General features: G+C 42.9%; 1 protein-coding gene across 1 annotated transcript in view; it reads left to right on the top strand.

The window, feature by feature from the left end:
• The first annotated feature begins 12,981 nt into the window (after positions 1-12,981).
• The window catches only part of mtnr1bb (melatonin receptor 1Bb), a 115,884-nt gene continuing 114,674 nt past the window's right edge, over positions 12,982-14,191 (top strand). Inside the window, exon 1 of the mRNA XM_078221435.1 lies at positions 12,982-13,171. Coding sequence (XP_078077561.1) covers positions 12,982-13,171 — 190 coding nt within the window. The remainder of the gene's footprint in view (positions 13,172-14,191) is intronic.

The raw sequence follows: 14,191 nt of genomic DNA, 5'->3' as shown, positions 1-14,191 counted from the left end.
ATAAACATTGTAGATGGGGCTGAAGCCTGATGTAACAGATTTACATCCCAATTTCTGCCTTGTTTTGTTTGAGAACACACCATTCGTCAATCCGAATTAATCTTTGCCTATACGTCCACGGATTTATATGAGCAGTCGGAAACCAGGCTCTGATCTAAGATTCCATCTTGGGCTTCATCACAATATTGTTGGCAAACTGTGGACACCAGTTGAGTTACCAGAAGCAGTTTTTCAGTTTCATAAAGATGAATGAAGATGTGCTTGAAATGTTGCTTCGTTTTCTCTCTCCACAGCTGCTGTCAGACCTGCAGGGTTCTTCCAGCATTTACTGCTTTTATTTTAGATTTCCGTCATCTGTAGTTTTTGCGTAAATTTGAGTTGACTGCCTTGCTGGCATCAACACCAGGTAACTCAGGAGAAGAAAACCAAATTGGACTGATTGTAACACAGCAGCAGCCCTCAGCCATGTGGACCCAGGAGAGGAAATTCTGCTCTTCCCAGCCTCCACATATAAAAGGCAAGTTTTTAAAATAAGCACTTGTTTGTTTGTGGGCTCCAGTAGTCTCTTTAATGGATGGTGTTTAGGCAGTATTATAATCCATAACCTGAGCAGAGCTGGTTCAGAACCAGTGCCACTCATAAATTTATGGCAAGAAACATAAATGGGCATCATCAACATAATCGAGGAGCCCAAGGTATGGTTTAGGCAGCCACTGATCCATTATGGGCCAGATGTGTTGCAGACAACTTTGGGGAACAGGACACTTCACCCTAAAATTAGGCCTTTGTGTCCTCAATTTCCCCTCAGGGAATGGATACAGCAAAAACCAATTCCTCGCCTTATTTTCTCTAATTGCACACTAGCTAGCCCATTTCTACAATGAAATCACCAACTATTCCGTGACCATCTCATGGTATAGCAAGTATGTATTGCATAACATAAGTCTATCATAGTGAATTCCACAAAATAATGCCTTAGCGGGACCAATTATTGAAAAGCAACTTAATAACTGTCAATCAACATATGGTACAAACAACATACAGAAAAGCTGTCAGATCATTTGTCTCATGAATTAATTGAAATGTGAGCAGTGGTCTTTCTTCTCTCTGGTAATATTGAAAGTTTGTTTCACTTAACAGTTAGGAGTGATTAATTAATGTTGTTCAATCGCAACATAAAGGACTTCAATAGTGATAGAACATTCTTTTGTTTTTTATAATACAGTACTCGATGCACCAATGTCCAAGTTCCAAAGAACGGTGCTTTCAATGTTTATAAATTGACGCTCCATTTAACTTTGGAACGTTGGTTTTGACTTTACGAAGCCATGCCAACATGTTCATATGTGCGCATTGATGTTCTGACCATCCATTTGTTTGAATGGACAATTGAACCATCTTTATTAGATTGGAAACGAGTGTATTATTTGGTTACATTTTTTTGACAATCGTCACAATTTTAAAGCATTTATATGCTTATGTTGTATTTAATACGCACTCAGACTCATAGACGTTAGAGCCCCCACAGTGCAGGGGAGGCATTCGACCCATTGATTCTGCATTGACTCTACAAAAGAGCATCTTACCCAGGTCCATCCCCTCCATCCCACAGCCCTATCCCTATAATCCTGCACATTTACCATTGTTTATCCACCTAACTTACACATCTTTGGAACTAAGGGGCAATTTAGCATGGCCAATCCACTTAACCTGCATATCTTTGGACTGTGCGAGGAAACGGGAGCACCGGGAGCAAACCCATGCAGACAAGGGGAGAATGTGCAAACTCTATACAGTCACCTAAGGCTGGAATTAAACCCAGTTCCCTGACACAGTGAGACAGCAGTGCTAACCACTGTGTCACCATGCTGCTGTTCAAGGTTAAACAGGCAACTGACAATGATCGAATAGCTTCATTATATCCCCTACACTAACCAATGAACTTGTGCTAAGGCGTGCAGGCATCAATAGTTGCCTCAGCGACTTGACAGGACAACAGCTGGGAGCAAGTTACATTGGCAGGCGCACCGGGAATGATTTCCGACCTTGGGAAATGGGAACCAATTGCCCATTTATACCATTGTTTCGTTGGGAAAATTGGTTCCAACTAACGATTCAAGTTACAACATGGTTTTTAGGAACCAGTTGTGTTGTAAGTCTGAGGACTGCCTATATCCATGTTTGTTACATGTATTTGTTACTATACAATAAAGTAGCCACAATTTGCAATTTCACATCTCTCTTACAAACTTGTGTGCATAATTAATTTCACATTGTTTTCTTTATTTACTTCTTTCAGCATTTTTATTAGTTTTCCAGTCATCTGCTTCCATCTCTCTGCCTTTCGTACAGCCTCTCTCCTTGTTATATCTGCACCTTTCCATTTGTCTCAACCTGTAAATCGCAATCTCTCTCGCTCTCTTTAGATACGTTTATTTTTAAAATTCCTTTTCTTTGAGATAGCTCCTACTCTTCCTGTATGATTCTGATCATATTGCATTAACAAAGTTACTCAGTTTTTTACTTCTTTTAAAACCACAGGATAGTTGTCAACATTTGATTTACTATTTACTTGTTGCAAGGTGTCATAATTCATTCATTTAGATCCAGGGTGCATTTTTAATTTATTAATCAACTGCAATGAATCTGTATTATTGTTTAATATGTGAGATTTGTAATTATATTATGACAATTTGTGTACATTTCAGTACACCAGGCTGACCCATCCTGAATTGTGGCGCCCCTGTCATGCCTGCAAGTATGTCTTATATTTCTAAAGAGCAGTTCTTCTGATCTGTTTGTGGAACCACAGTGTTGCCTCCTTGCTTTTTCCCCAAAACATGCATTTCTTGTTTAAACTGCTGCCAGCTTTTAACATTCTGATTTCCTGCCTGCTAATCTGTGAGCTGGAGGATATTTAGTCATACTGGAAGTCCCAATTCCCTCTACAGGTCGTATCCTCCACATACAGCTGCAGCACTCTGCACTGGGACTTGTTCTCTATCAAAGAGTTTTAAACAAAGGATAACCTTTCTTTGAGACTTTTAATGACAATGTATTATAGCAAAATTCAATGTGTTCCAACATAGCCTACATATTCTGTGCCCTAGAAAAAGCAAGGTCTAGCATTGCAATTTTAACATGCTCTCTTTTCATGGCCATAACTGTTGCCTGTCAAGTCAAAATATGTGTAGGTGCACGGGGTTGTGGGAATGGGGGGGGGGGGGGGGGGGAATGGGGGGGGAGTGTGGGAATGGGGGGGTGGGAGGGGGAGTGTGGGAATGGGGGGGTGGGAGGGGGAGTGTGGGAATGGGGGGTGGGGGGGGAGTGTGAGAATGGGGGGGTGGGGGGGGAGTGTGAGAATGGGGGGTGGGGGGGAGTGTGGGAATGGGGGTGGGGGGTGGGTGGGGGGAGGGGGAGTGGGCCTGGGTAAGATGCTCTCTGGAGAGTTAGTGTGGACTCAATGTGTCAAATGGCCTCCTTCTGCACTGTAGGGATTCTATGAATTCCAGAAGTAAAATACTACAGGTGCTAGCATTATGAAGTAAATCACAGCACCCATGCAGAGTGAAACAGGTAAATTCGTGGCATTTTACCAGTACTGTGGCTAGGGGCTTGTAACTGGGCATATTTACCCAGAGGTTGTCAAGAAACAGGATCATAATCACACATGAAGGTAATGGGCAGGCAGCTGCAGAAATTTTGAGGTGAATGTTAAATTTTCCATTGGGCATGTGGGTTCTATACCGCATCAGCGCTGATGAACTACAAGGAGATTGGGGCTCATTGGAGGTGAGTTATAGGGTGGAAGGCATCTAGTACAGCTGTATTATGAAATAGGCAGGCTGAGAGTCATTGAAGGAGGGGAATGAAAATTTAGAGTAATTTGAACAGTGTGAGCCCATATGAGACAGCACTTAATGGTAAGGTCACTCCATGTTCGACTTCATATAGTGTAAGGGGAACTAAGCATTTGAACGGCTCAAGAGTGTTGCATCTTCCAAATTTCAGTGGCCTTTATACACTCAGAGTCTGTTACCTTAATTCAGGAGAAGATTGAAATAGAGAAACAGAGTGAGACAGATGGAGTGAGGCTACAACAGCCAAAGGAGCAGCAATCTCATTGGGGTACAAAACAATGTAGTTAAGGAGCACACAGGGAAAGTAACAGGCTCCTGTACACAGTAGGTGCTACCCAGCTGTAAGGGTCCACAGGTGTAGGATTTGCAAGCTGTGCCCAGCAAACCTTCTAATTCTATCTTTTACTCTCGATTTATTTCAGGCATATGTCAGAGCACAACTGTCTCTGAAGACAGCATCTGTCCAAACAGGGCTAAGTGGATCTGTATGGAATGCTGGGGGAGGAGATGTGACCGATGGGTTGTGATGGCCAGGATCATTCCAAGTCTCTCCTGGAGACATCTGTGTCATATCATAGTCAGTCCATTGCTGCATCAAGAAAGTAAACTCCATGTTCCAGAAGGCAGGGCAATATAGTAGGTATTGCACCATTCAGGACAATAGGATTCGAGACCTTCACAGGATTTCCTCATGTGAAAGGGGCAATCAACTATATGTGTTTGACCACCGAGCCTTTCCGAGCAGAAAGGGTTCCACTTGCTAAATATCCAAATAGTTTGTGATCCTCACAAATAATCCAGCAGTTGTGTGCATAATTCCCAGGAGCTGCCATGATATATACATATTTAAATAGTGCCAGGTGCCTCTTCAGGCCACCTGAACCCTTTTGTGGGTAGTTACGTGGTGACAAGGTATGCACAGAAAAGACATGGCTGCCTACACCTGTATAGAACTCCAATACAAAGGAAAAGGACACCTACAGCCACTAACATTGGACTACAAGGACCACCACTTCTTCTTCTTGGCCTTTTCACTCCTTGATGGAGCATAGGTCATGGACAGATTCTCTCCATCTGATCCTGTTTTGGGCCAACTATCCAGTTGTTGCCATGTATATCTATCACCTCTCATCTCCTTTACTGAATCCCATCTCTATGTGTTCCTTGGTCTACTTTCCTTTCTCTTTCCTTGCAGGTTCCATGTGAGAGCTTGTTGTGTAATGTTGTTCTGCCACTTCCTCAAAGTATGGCATATTCAATTCCACTTTCACCTTTTGATTTGGAGGGCCATTAGGTCTTGTTTAGTCTCCTCCCATTGACTGATGATATTTGGCCAGTTGTAACCTAAGGATCCTTCTGAGGCAAGTATTGGTGAAGAATTTGATTTTCATCAACATTGTTTTGGTGGTCTCCAATGTTTCAGAGCCATAAAGGAGAACAGACTTTATATTGGAGTTGAAGATCTTTAGCTTTGTGGTCTTGGTGATCACAATTGCTTTCCAGATATTGGAGAGAGTGATGAATGCTGCTCTAGTCTTCCCAATTCTGATCTTTACATCCTCATCTGTCTCACCAGTGTACTTAGAACACTACCCAAATAAGTAAAATATGTTACTTCATCCAGCTCAGTGTTCCTTACCTTAATATAACTGTTGTTTCTGGTGTTTATTTACATTATCCTTGCTTTCTCTATATTGATGTTAAAGCCAACTTTGGCTGATAGTTGTGTCAAGTGACAAATTTTATCTTGCATCTGTATGTGGTTGTATGATAATAAAGCCAAGTCATCTGTAGTGTCTAAATCTTCCAGCTGTTTTTTGTAAGGATCCATCACTGAGCAGGCTAAAAGTCTTCTGAAAATAAGGGTCAAATGCCTGGATAGATCTGGGCATGCTCTGTAAAACACCCCATAAAGTGTGTCATGTATGATGGTAGTCTGCTGTGTTCTGCACAACTGGCACTCCAGAGTGATGAAGCATTTGAGGACGCATTGAGCAAGCCACTTCCTCCTCTGCAGATGAACAGTTAGAGAAGTGTTAAGCCCAAATTGGCTGATGTTAAGGGGCATTGACATGCATGTCATGGAGGCATGTAACTCATCCATAGACCCTTAAATGACCCTGGAAATCATTCAGTCTTTCCCCTGAGATAGCTTGGGTGGCTTTCCATTACATGCCCTTACCATTTCAGTGGCCCTGTCAATGCACCATTGTAAGAGATACATACACCAGTGCTCTCATTCATTGCATGCATTTCCATGCCCTCTGTCACAGGATCTCACCATTTGGTACAGAAATTAGAGTTTATATTTTACAGTACAGAACCTTTAAATTGGTATATACATGTAGCACTTTGAGCAAAAAACTGCCATTCAGTGAGACCCCAAGTGCTTCTAAATAGATATACATGAATGCTGCTGCATGTGCCTATAGTGTGCTCTCCAGGTGCCTGCTGTTGATGAGGAGTTAGGCTGCTGCCTTTCCTGCTCTGGTCATGGTGGACACCCTCTGGGTGTTTCAACCAAAGAGGGGCCTGGCACATGGGGAGTCATCTGCATCTCTGCAGGAGCCATCTCTGCCATTGAGGAATTCGTGGAATTGCTCGTGTCACTGTCAAAGGGGTTGAGAATCCACTGTTAACACAGAGCGCCTTGAGAAGAGAACCCAGGTCTTCAAATCAAAACAGAGAATACTAGATATACTCAGCAGCTTAGGCAACCACTGTGGAGAGAAAACAGAGTTAATGGCCTGAGCTTTTCATCCATTGGGCGTGCGCACTCGGTGGTCTGGAAGCAGGTGCAAAACACGCATCCAGTCCCGTTTGGTCCCAGAACGCGATTTCATGCCACCTGGGAAAAGCTCAGCATTGCCAGGGTGGGCAGGAAGAGGCATTCGCTGCGAAAAGGAAGGTTGTGGGTTGGCGCTTTTAATGGGTTCCCTCTGGCAAGGACAGCCACTGCAGAGCTGTATTAGCGAGCTGCAGGCCTGTAAAACAATAAATTGCGATGGAAAAGTTCTGCAAAGAGTGTTGAGGCAGCGCATTCAAACACAAACCTCAATCCCCAGACACCTTTTGAAATTTTATTTCAGCCCGGACAGTTCATCCTGCCCTAGATCAAGGTTGAAGCTGAAATGTAAAGCTGTCTGGCCAATTGGCCCACCCTCGAACCGTAAAAGGACAGGGGTCATGTAAAATTGTATTCAATTGTTCCCTTAATGAGCTTCATTGCCTGCTTGATTGTCGCTTTCCGACTTGCAAGTGTAAAATATCGCGTGAGTGTGCGACGATGTTGGAACATGTGCCTGACATCCTTTCACATCCTTTCGCATGCTTCCAGGTTGGGCACATGCTGGCCCGAGCAACAAAAGGTTCTGGCCAAAGTTTCAGTTCTGTGACCTTTCACCAGAATGTGCCATTTGCCCCATCATTGCACCGTATGGTTTTTAGGCAGTTGCTCCTCAATAATTTCAAGGCCCACCTGTGCTTTCCTGCTTGGCGTGGTTGACCAGGCAATGGTTCCAGACATCTTATGGCCACCTTGCTTATCCAGCAGCCAACTTGGCTCATGGATGAAACCGCGCTGTGGAGATCAATTTGTATTTCCTGAATCCACTGCAGGATGTGCTCTCCATTAGAGTCGTCACTCTCTCAATTGAGGAGGACTTGCACTCACACGCCAGAGATATTGTGCCACTCGTGTTATGGATGGACTCCTCCAGACTAAGTGCCCAGAGGAGAGAACAGCCTCTGGAAACTCTGTGACAGATATCCATACATTTCACGCTGCTGTTCCAGCATCTGACACTTTGACGATGATTCCAGCATCACCAGATCTTTCCTCAGTCCTCCAATGGGGAGTGGTCACAGCTGTCACTGCCCCCATTAGCTATTCATGAACACCTTTGTCATGGCTTCCAGCTCTCCCACACGTTATAACCACACATTATTGACCTCTAATATGATGGACAGCATATTAGACTAATGTGTCCTCAGCTGGCGGATACTGTTATGAGGTCTCATGTGTTGCCAAAGCCACTATTTGTTCCTTATCTGCTCATGGAGCTGCAGGAGAGAGACAGAATAATGATGTTAGCACATTGCAGCTTCAATCAACTCTTGCTGCCTGTCCAGTATCTGGAGATTCAAGTGTTTATCAAAGTTTACAGAGGTGCCATAGTTATTACTCGCCAGAATGTTTGATGTCTGCATCTATCATATTACACATTGTCTATAATCTCTATACATTTCTCACCAGAGTCTGTCCTGTTGCAATCCATCCTATGTTCATTGCCTCCTCCTTTTCCATTGGAATAAAACAGCTAGGAGTGGCAAAGCACCTTCCATTCTTCTCCATAAATTCATGATATAGGAGCAGAATTAGACCATTTGGCCCATCGACTCAGCTCCGCCATTCGATCGTGGCTGATATGCTCCTCATCCCCATTTTCCTGCCTTTTCCCCATAACCCTTCAACCCATTACCAATTAAAAATCTGTCTAACTCCTCCCTAAATTTACTCACTGTCCCAGCATCCACCACACTTTGGGATGGTGAATTCCACCGATTCACAACCCTTTGGGAGAAGAAGTTTCTCCTCAACTCTGTTTTAAATTTGCTACCCCTTACCCTAAGACTATGATCTCTCGTCCTAGAATGCCCCACAAGAGGAAGCATCCGCTCCACGTCCACTTTATCCATACCTCATCTTGTATGATAAAAGATATCAATTTGATCTCCCCTCATTCTTCTATATTCCAGAGAGTATAGGCCTAAACTGTTCAATCTCTCTTCATATGACAAACCCCATATATCTGGAATCAATCTAGTGAAGCTCCTCTGAACTGCCTCCAATGCCACTACATTTTTCCTCAAATAAGGGGACCAAAACTGCACAATACTCCAGGTGCGGCCTCACCAATGCCTTGTATAGTTGCAACAATACTTCCTTACCTTTATATTCTATTCCTTTAGCTATAAATGCCAACATTCCATTAATCTTCTTTGTTGCCTGCTGTACCTGCATGATAATTTTCTGTGACTCATGAACGAGGACACCCAGATCCCTCTGCACTGGAACACCCCGAAATGTCTCCCCATTTAGATAATAAGTCGCTTTATCATCCACTCCCTATCGTTGTGAATTTGCTTTTCCTGTGAACTCATACATGCACAGTCTCACTCTTCTCTCATAATCCCAGCTATGCACATCAACCTGTGTCACTTTTCATGTCCAACATTACATCAGTTTGAGGTCTGGTGCAAACAGTCATTCAGTCTTGTCAATGCAGCAATAATTTTGACAGACCATGGCCATCCAGTATAAGACTACTTTGGTGCCTGGTCATGCCTGGCCTAGTGACCTCTCTCCACATTTTATGGGTGCAACATATGATCTGAAGTGCTGCTATTATGAATGCCACTAACCTTGCTAGATAATGCCTGCATCATTGCATGAGCAAACATCCCACAGCAGCTGACTTAATTAGTGACTTCCAAGAATCATCAGAACAGGCTTCACTGCTGTTGATGGATTTAAAGAACTCTCCAAAAACTGATTAAAATACCTGGAGATAGTCACTCGAAGTTACCACTTGGTGAAATGGGGATACAGAACGTACTGGGAGCTGAGAGTAACTGTGGACTGTTTGCTATGAGGACTGTCTTTCCATGGAAAATTCAACGGGTGATAGGTTTAACAGAGTAATGTTCTTCACAGCAATTTAAATTGTAAGTTAACTCCAAAAAAGGAAATTGCATTTTGTCAATAGTGCTTTTTAATAAAAGGCTGAGAATGTGAAATTTTACCATGTTATTTTTTTCAGCTACTAACTGGAAACGTGAATCTTTTGAAAAGTGATCAGTCTCTATGGAGGTCAGTGCAACTTAAATGAATTTAAGCCTCTCAAATTGCTTATCCAACCTTTGGCCCATTGACCTAATCGATTTTCATCCTATGAAACTACCAAAAGTTTATAGATATTGCATCCAAAAATGTAATATGCAGAATTTTATTTTTTATTTTTTTATGAGGTGCAAACATCAATGGCAGGGCCAACAAATATTGCCCATCACTAATTGTCCTTGAGAAAGTGATAGTGAGATGCCTTCTTGAACTTCTGCACTCCACATAGTATGAGTGCACCTCCAGCGCTGTTAGGAAGGAAATTCCCAATTAATAATAGTTACTTTGGGTATCAAATGATATATCCTCAGCATTACAGCATATTCCAGAGCTGAGGAAACATACATTTTCTTAAGATTATTTGTTTTCATTTAAAGGTTTGCAGGTTGGCTGATGTGTGAGAAATCCTCCTAAGAGGCTGAACAGAAGCTATTAGTTTCATGATATGTGGAGATATGAATCAGAGAATCTCTCACATCAGCTGGCATGAATCACAACTAGAAGCGTCTTTATTTAACCAAGATATGACCACAGCTAGATTGTAGAATCTGGGAATAGAGACCAGTGTTTCAGTTTTGATGGAAAGGATGTGCACAATTTCGATTTTTGTAATAAACGCATCATTTCAGAAACTACCAACTAAATATTTTGTTGAGGAAAATTATCTTCTAAAGTTTGTCAGCTGATCTGGGGAAATTAGCATTCAGTCTGCTGAAGTAAATGAGGGGGAACTATTTCTTGCTGTATGCTGCCTATTGTACTAACTTCATAAACCGATTGCTTATTAGTATCCGAACGTATCCGGACATTGTGATTTATTAAAATGGAACAGAAATTATCTTTTTTTAAAATTTAAAAATAAAAGAACTATTTTTTTTATAAGCGTGTCTACAAACGGTATGTTCCCTCGCCATTTTTCAGTTGTAGCCTATGATTCGAACAACAGGTTCACGGAATAGATGTGATTAATAAAATACATTGACTTGTTTATTCAAATACTCGCGCCAAAACAAACCCCAAAATCTCTTAGTGCTGATGTGGATATTGAATCTGTTGGAAAGATTCCTGGCCACGTGCTAGAAAGTCTGTAAATGTGACCTCTGGTCGTCTTTAGACAACCTGAGATGAGCAATGCTTCGGTAAATGTCTTTGGGACATTTTCTTTTTACAGTCACGGCGCTATATAAATGCATGTCATCGCCGTTAAACAGCAATTGCCCCTTTAAAATCGGAAAGTGTCTCAAGAGGCTTCACAGAAATGTATCTAAGACAACATTTTACAGGAAGCCCGGTAAGTGGATGGTAGGACAGGTGACTTTGATCAAAGAAGTAGATTTAAAGGATTCTTCAAAGAAAGCAGGTAGTTGGAGACGCTGCGACAACGGATGAATGAACACCGCTCGACAATCACCAGGCAAGACTGTTCTCTTCCTGTTGGGGAGCACTTCAGCGGTCACGGGCATTCGGCCTCTGATATTCGGGTAAGCGTTCTCCAAGGCGGCCTTCGCGACACACGACAGCGCAGAGTCGCGGAGCAGAAACTGATAGCCAGGTTCCGCACACACAAGGACGGCCTCAACCGGGATATTGGGTTTATGTCACACTATTTCACATAAATATTTCTGCTTTTTTCCTCCTGAGTCTTTATCATGCGATCCTAGAATCAGAATTTATGTCACACTATTTGTAACTCCCACAGTTGCGTGGACCTGCAGAGTTTCACTGGCTGTCTTGTCTGGAGACAATACACATCTTTTTAGCCTGTCTTGATGCTCTCCCCACTCCCATTGTTTTGTTTCTTAAAGACTGGATTAGTTGTAAGTATTCGCATTCCAACCATTATTCATGTAAATTGAGTCTGTGTCTTATAAGTTCTGTTTGTGAACAGAATTCCCACTCACCTGAAGAAGGGGCTCAGAGCCTCGAAAGCTTGTGTGGCTTTTGCTACCAAATAAACCTGTTGGACTTTAACCTGGTGTTGTTAAACTTCTTACTGTTGGAGACTGGCACAGGGAAACTAATTGAAAAAGGGATCTGTTGACATTCTCAAGAGTCTGGACCAATTAGTTACAGCGACAAAACTTGACTCCTCGAAGTCTGAAATGGGATTTTAAAGCATCAATGGACAATTACTAATAAAATTAGCCCCGGGAACAATCACTCTAACCCGAGTTTATTACAGTTATTACATTTCTATTCAGCTGGGAGGTCGGACAGTGAGGAGAACTCTTAAATCATCCCGAAAAATAAATGCCAGAGATTGTAGTGCAGAGCAGGGAAAGCAGACATTCAAAGCAGGATGTTGGCGGCGGTTTATAAACCGAATAGAGGGAAATTAAACCCCAACATGTGGGGGATGTGACTGAGGGCTGTGGAAAAAAACAGGCTGTCAGGTAGTTTTTAATCAATTGCACACACATTTTTATCTGTTAAGCCTCTGAATCAAAATGATTTTTTAAAAAAACTATTTAGATGTGTTTCCTGTCCTTGGACGTGATTGGTTTCTTTAACTTTCTGGGGACCGTGGTTACCGCTTTGAAAGCATTCTGCACGACGTGACAGTGTGATTGGGATGTGTTCATTGAGTATCCGCACAGCCCTCCTGGACTTATGTAACTAACGTGGCTGAAATGTGCCCGCTCTGCTTGAGGTGGAGATCGAGATCTCGTGTTTGAAGTGTTAATGCCGAGGGAGCTCTCATCACCGTGGTAGACACAATCCGGTCAGAATGACAGCTCCATTAACAGCATGACTCGCCCTTTCCAACCCCAAATCCTCTGCCCAGGGGATGAGCCTGCGCCCTTTCAGGAATGTGCCCAGCTAGGGCGCCTCGCCACTTGATCCTTGCTCGGTTTCCGATGGCTATTTCATCAGTTGGCTGCTGCCCTTAATTCATCATCCTGGCAGCAGGTCTAGAGGTTGTCTTGGCAGATACAGAGAGAGAGAGACAAAGAGGGGAAGGCAGATATAAAGGATGTGGGTGCTGACCTCGATCTAATCAATAGTGAATGCATAACTAGCCTGCGTAATAGATTTGCTCCCATTAAAAAAAACCTCGCCACTCTTACCGGGGGTTTGAGTTACTCTTTTCCAAATGGCAACAAGACGCAAAAGAGACGGCTGTTTCTAAAACAACAACAACAAAAATAGAATCGACTCGCCCCCCCCCCCCTTCCCGTTCTAAAAGCTGTCGGAGGGTGCGAGAGAAAACTTCCAGTCATGCCACATAATGCCTCCTTGAAGAATTATTCGGCTTTCTCCAGGGCTACGACCTTGGAAGGGACCCCCCGGCCCGCTTGGGCAGTGACTGTGCTGTCCAGCGTCCTGATCTTCACCACCGCCGTGGACATCCTGGGCAATTTCCTGGTGATCGTCTCCGTCATCAGGAACAAGAAACTGAGGAACAGCGGTAAGTGGGACTGCGCTTTCATCCGCTACAAATCCGAGTGCCTTTGCAAACTTGACGTGGAGCAGCAGAGCTCAGCTCAAGTAGCGGTGCCACCCGCTGTTAGCGTGACAGTATCCAACTACATACCTTTTTTTTTCAATTAAACCTTTGCCTGGGTGAAGTTAATGTTCTGTATTTAGATCTAAGTTGTCGAACCGAGGTCTAAGTGCAGATCTACGGAGCAACAGCTGTTATCTTACATAAAAATGCACAGATCTTATTTTATTGACTACCAATGATTGGCAATTCTAAACCCACAACTGATAAAAAAATAATGGAGCCGATGACAATTTGTGTAAATATTGACAAATGTAATGTTTTTCGTCAAAATAAGACCCAAGTAACAAGATCCAGCGCGAGAGAGCGAGAGATGTTATCATTCTGACAAATATTTTGGCTGAAGTTCAATAGTATGAACTTAGTTTTCCGAGTACTGACTCTCTGGCCCCGCATCCCAGTTCGTCTCACTGGCCTTCACCTGAAGCGGAATGACTCCAGTGTTTATCAATTGTACACCATAACACATGAGGATTTCTGAGAATGTTTCTGTATAACGCGGCCGGATAAACGTCTGCAACTTGTTAGAGAGACACACAAATATAACGAATCAACTCAGACCCATTCACTGGCGGAAAGCTAGAGGTGCGAGAACTTGCTGTTGGTCCACCTGCCTTACTCTTCTGCAGCAACCTTGCATTAATCAGTTGTTGTATTTCTCACTTTCTGAAAGGAAGGTTGGCAGGAAAGAAAGCTACTATTTAAGAAGTCTTGGGAGTGTGGTAATTCAATAGGTTTGAATAGTGAATTATCTACCAGTTGTACTTTGGAATTCGAGAATGCAAAAATACCGTTCCTTTTTCAACACGGCGAGTTCTTATTCTTGAATCAGTCTATCTGAAGGAAACGTTAAGCAACCGTGAGTTACTTCTTCAAATGAAGAACAGAAACATTTGAGTGCTCTTATCCAACAAGAAGCTCAGT

Source organism: Mustelus asterias, chromosome 10 (genome assembly GCF_964213995.1).
Source record: "Mustelus asterias chromosome 10, sMusAst1.hap1.1, whole genome shotgun sequence".
Lineage (NCBI taxonomy): Eukaryota > Metazoa > Chordata > Chondrichthyes > Carcharhiniformes > Triakidae > Mustelus > Mustelus asterias.
The sequence above is the reverse complement of the archived record's forward strand: the minus strand, read 5'-3'. Positions and strand labels throughout refer to the sequence as shown.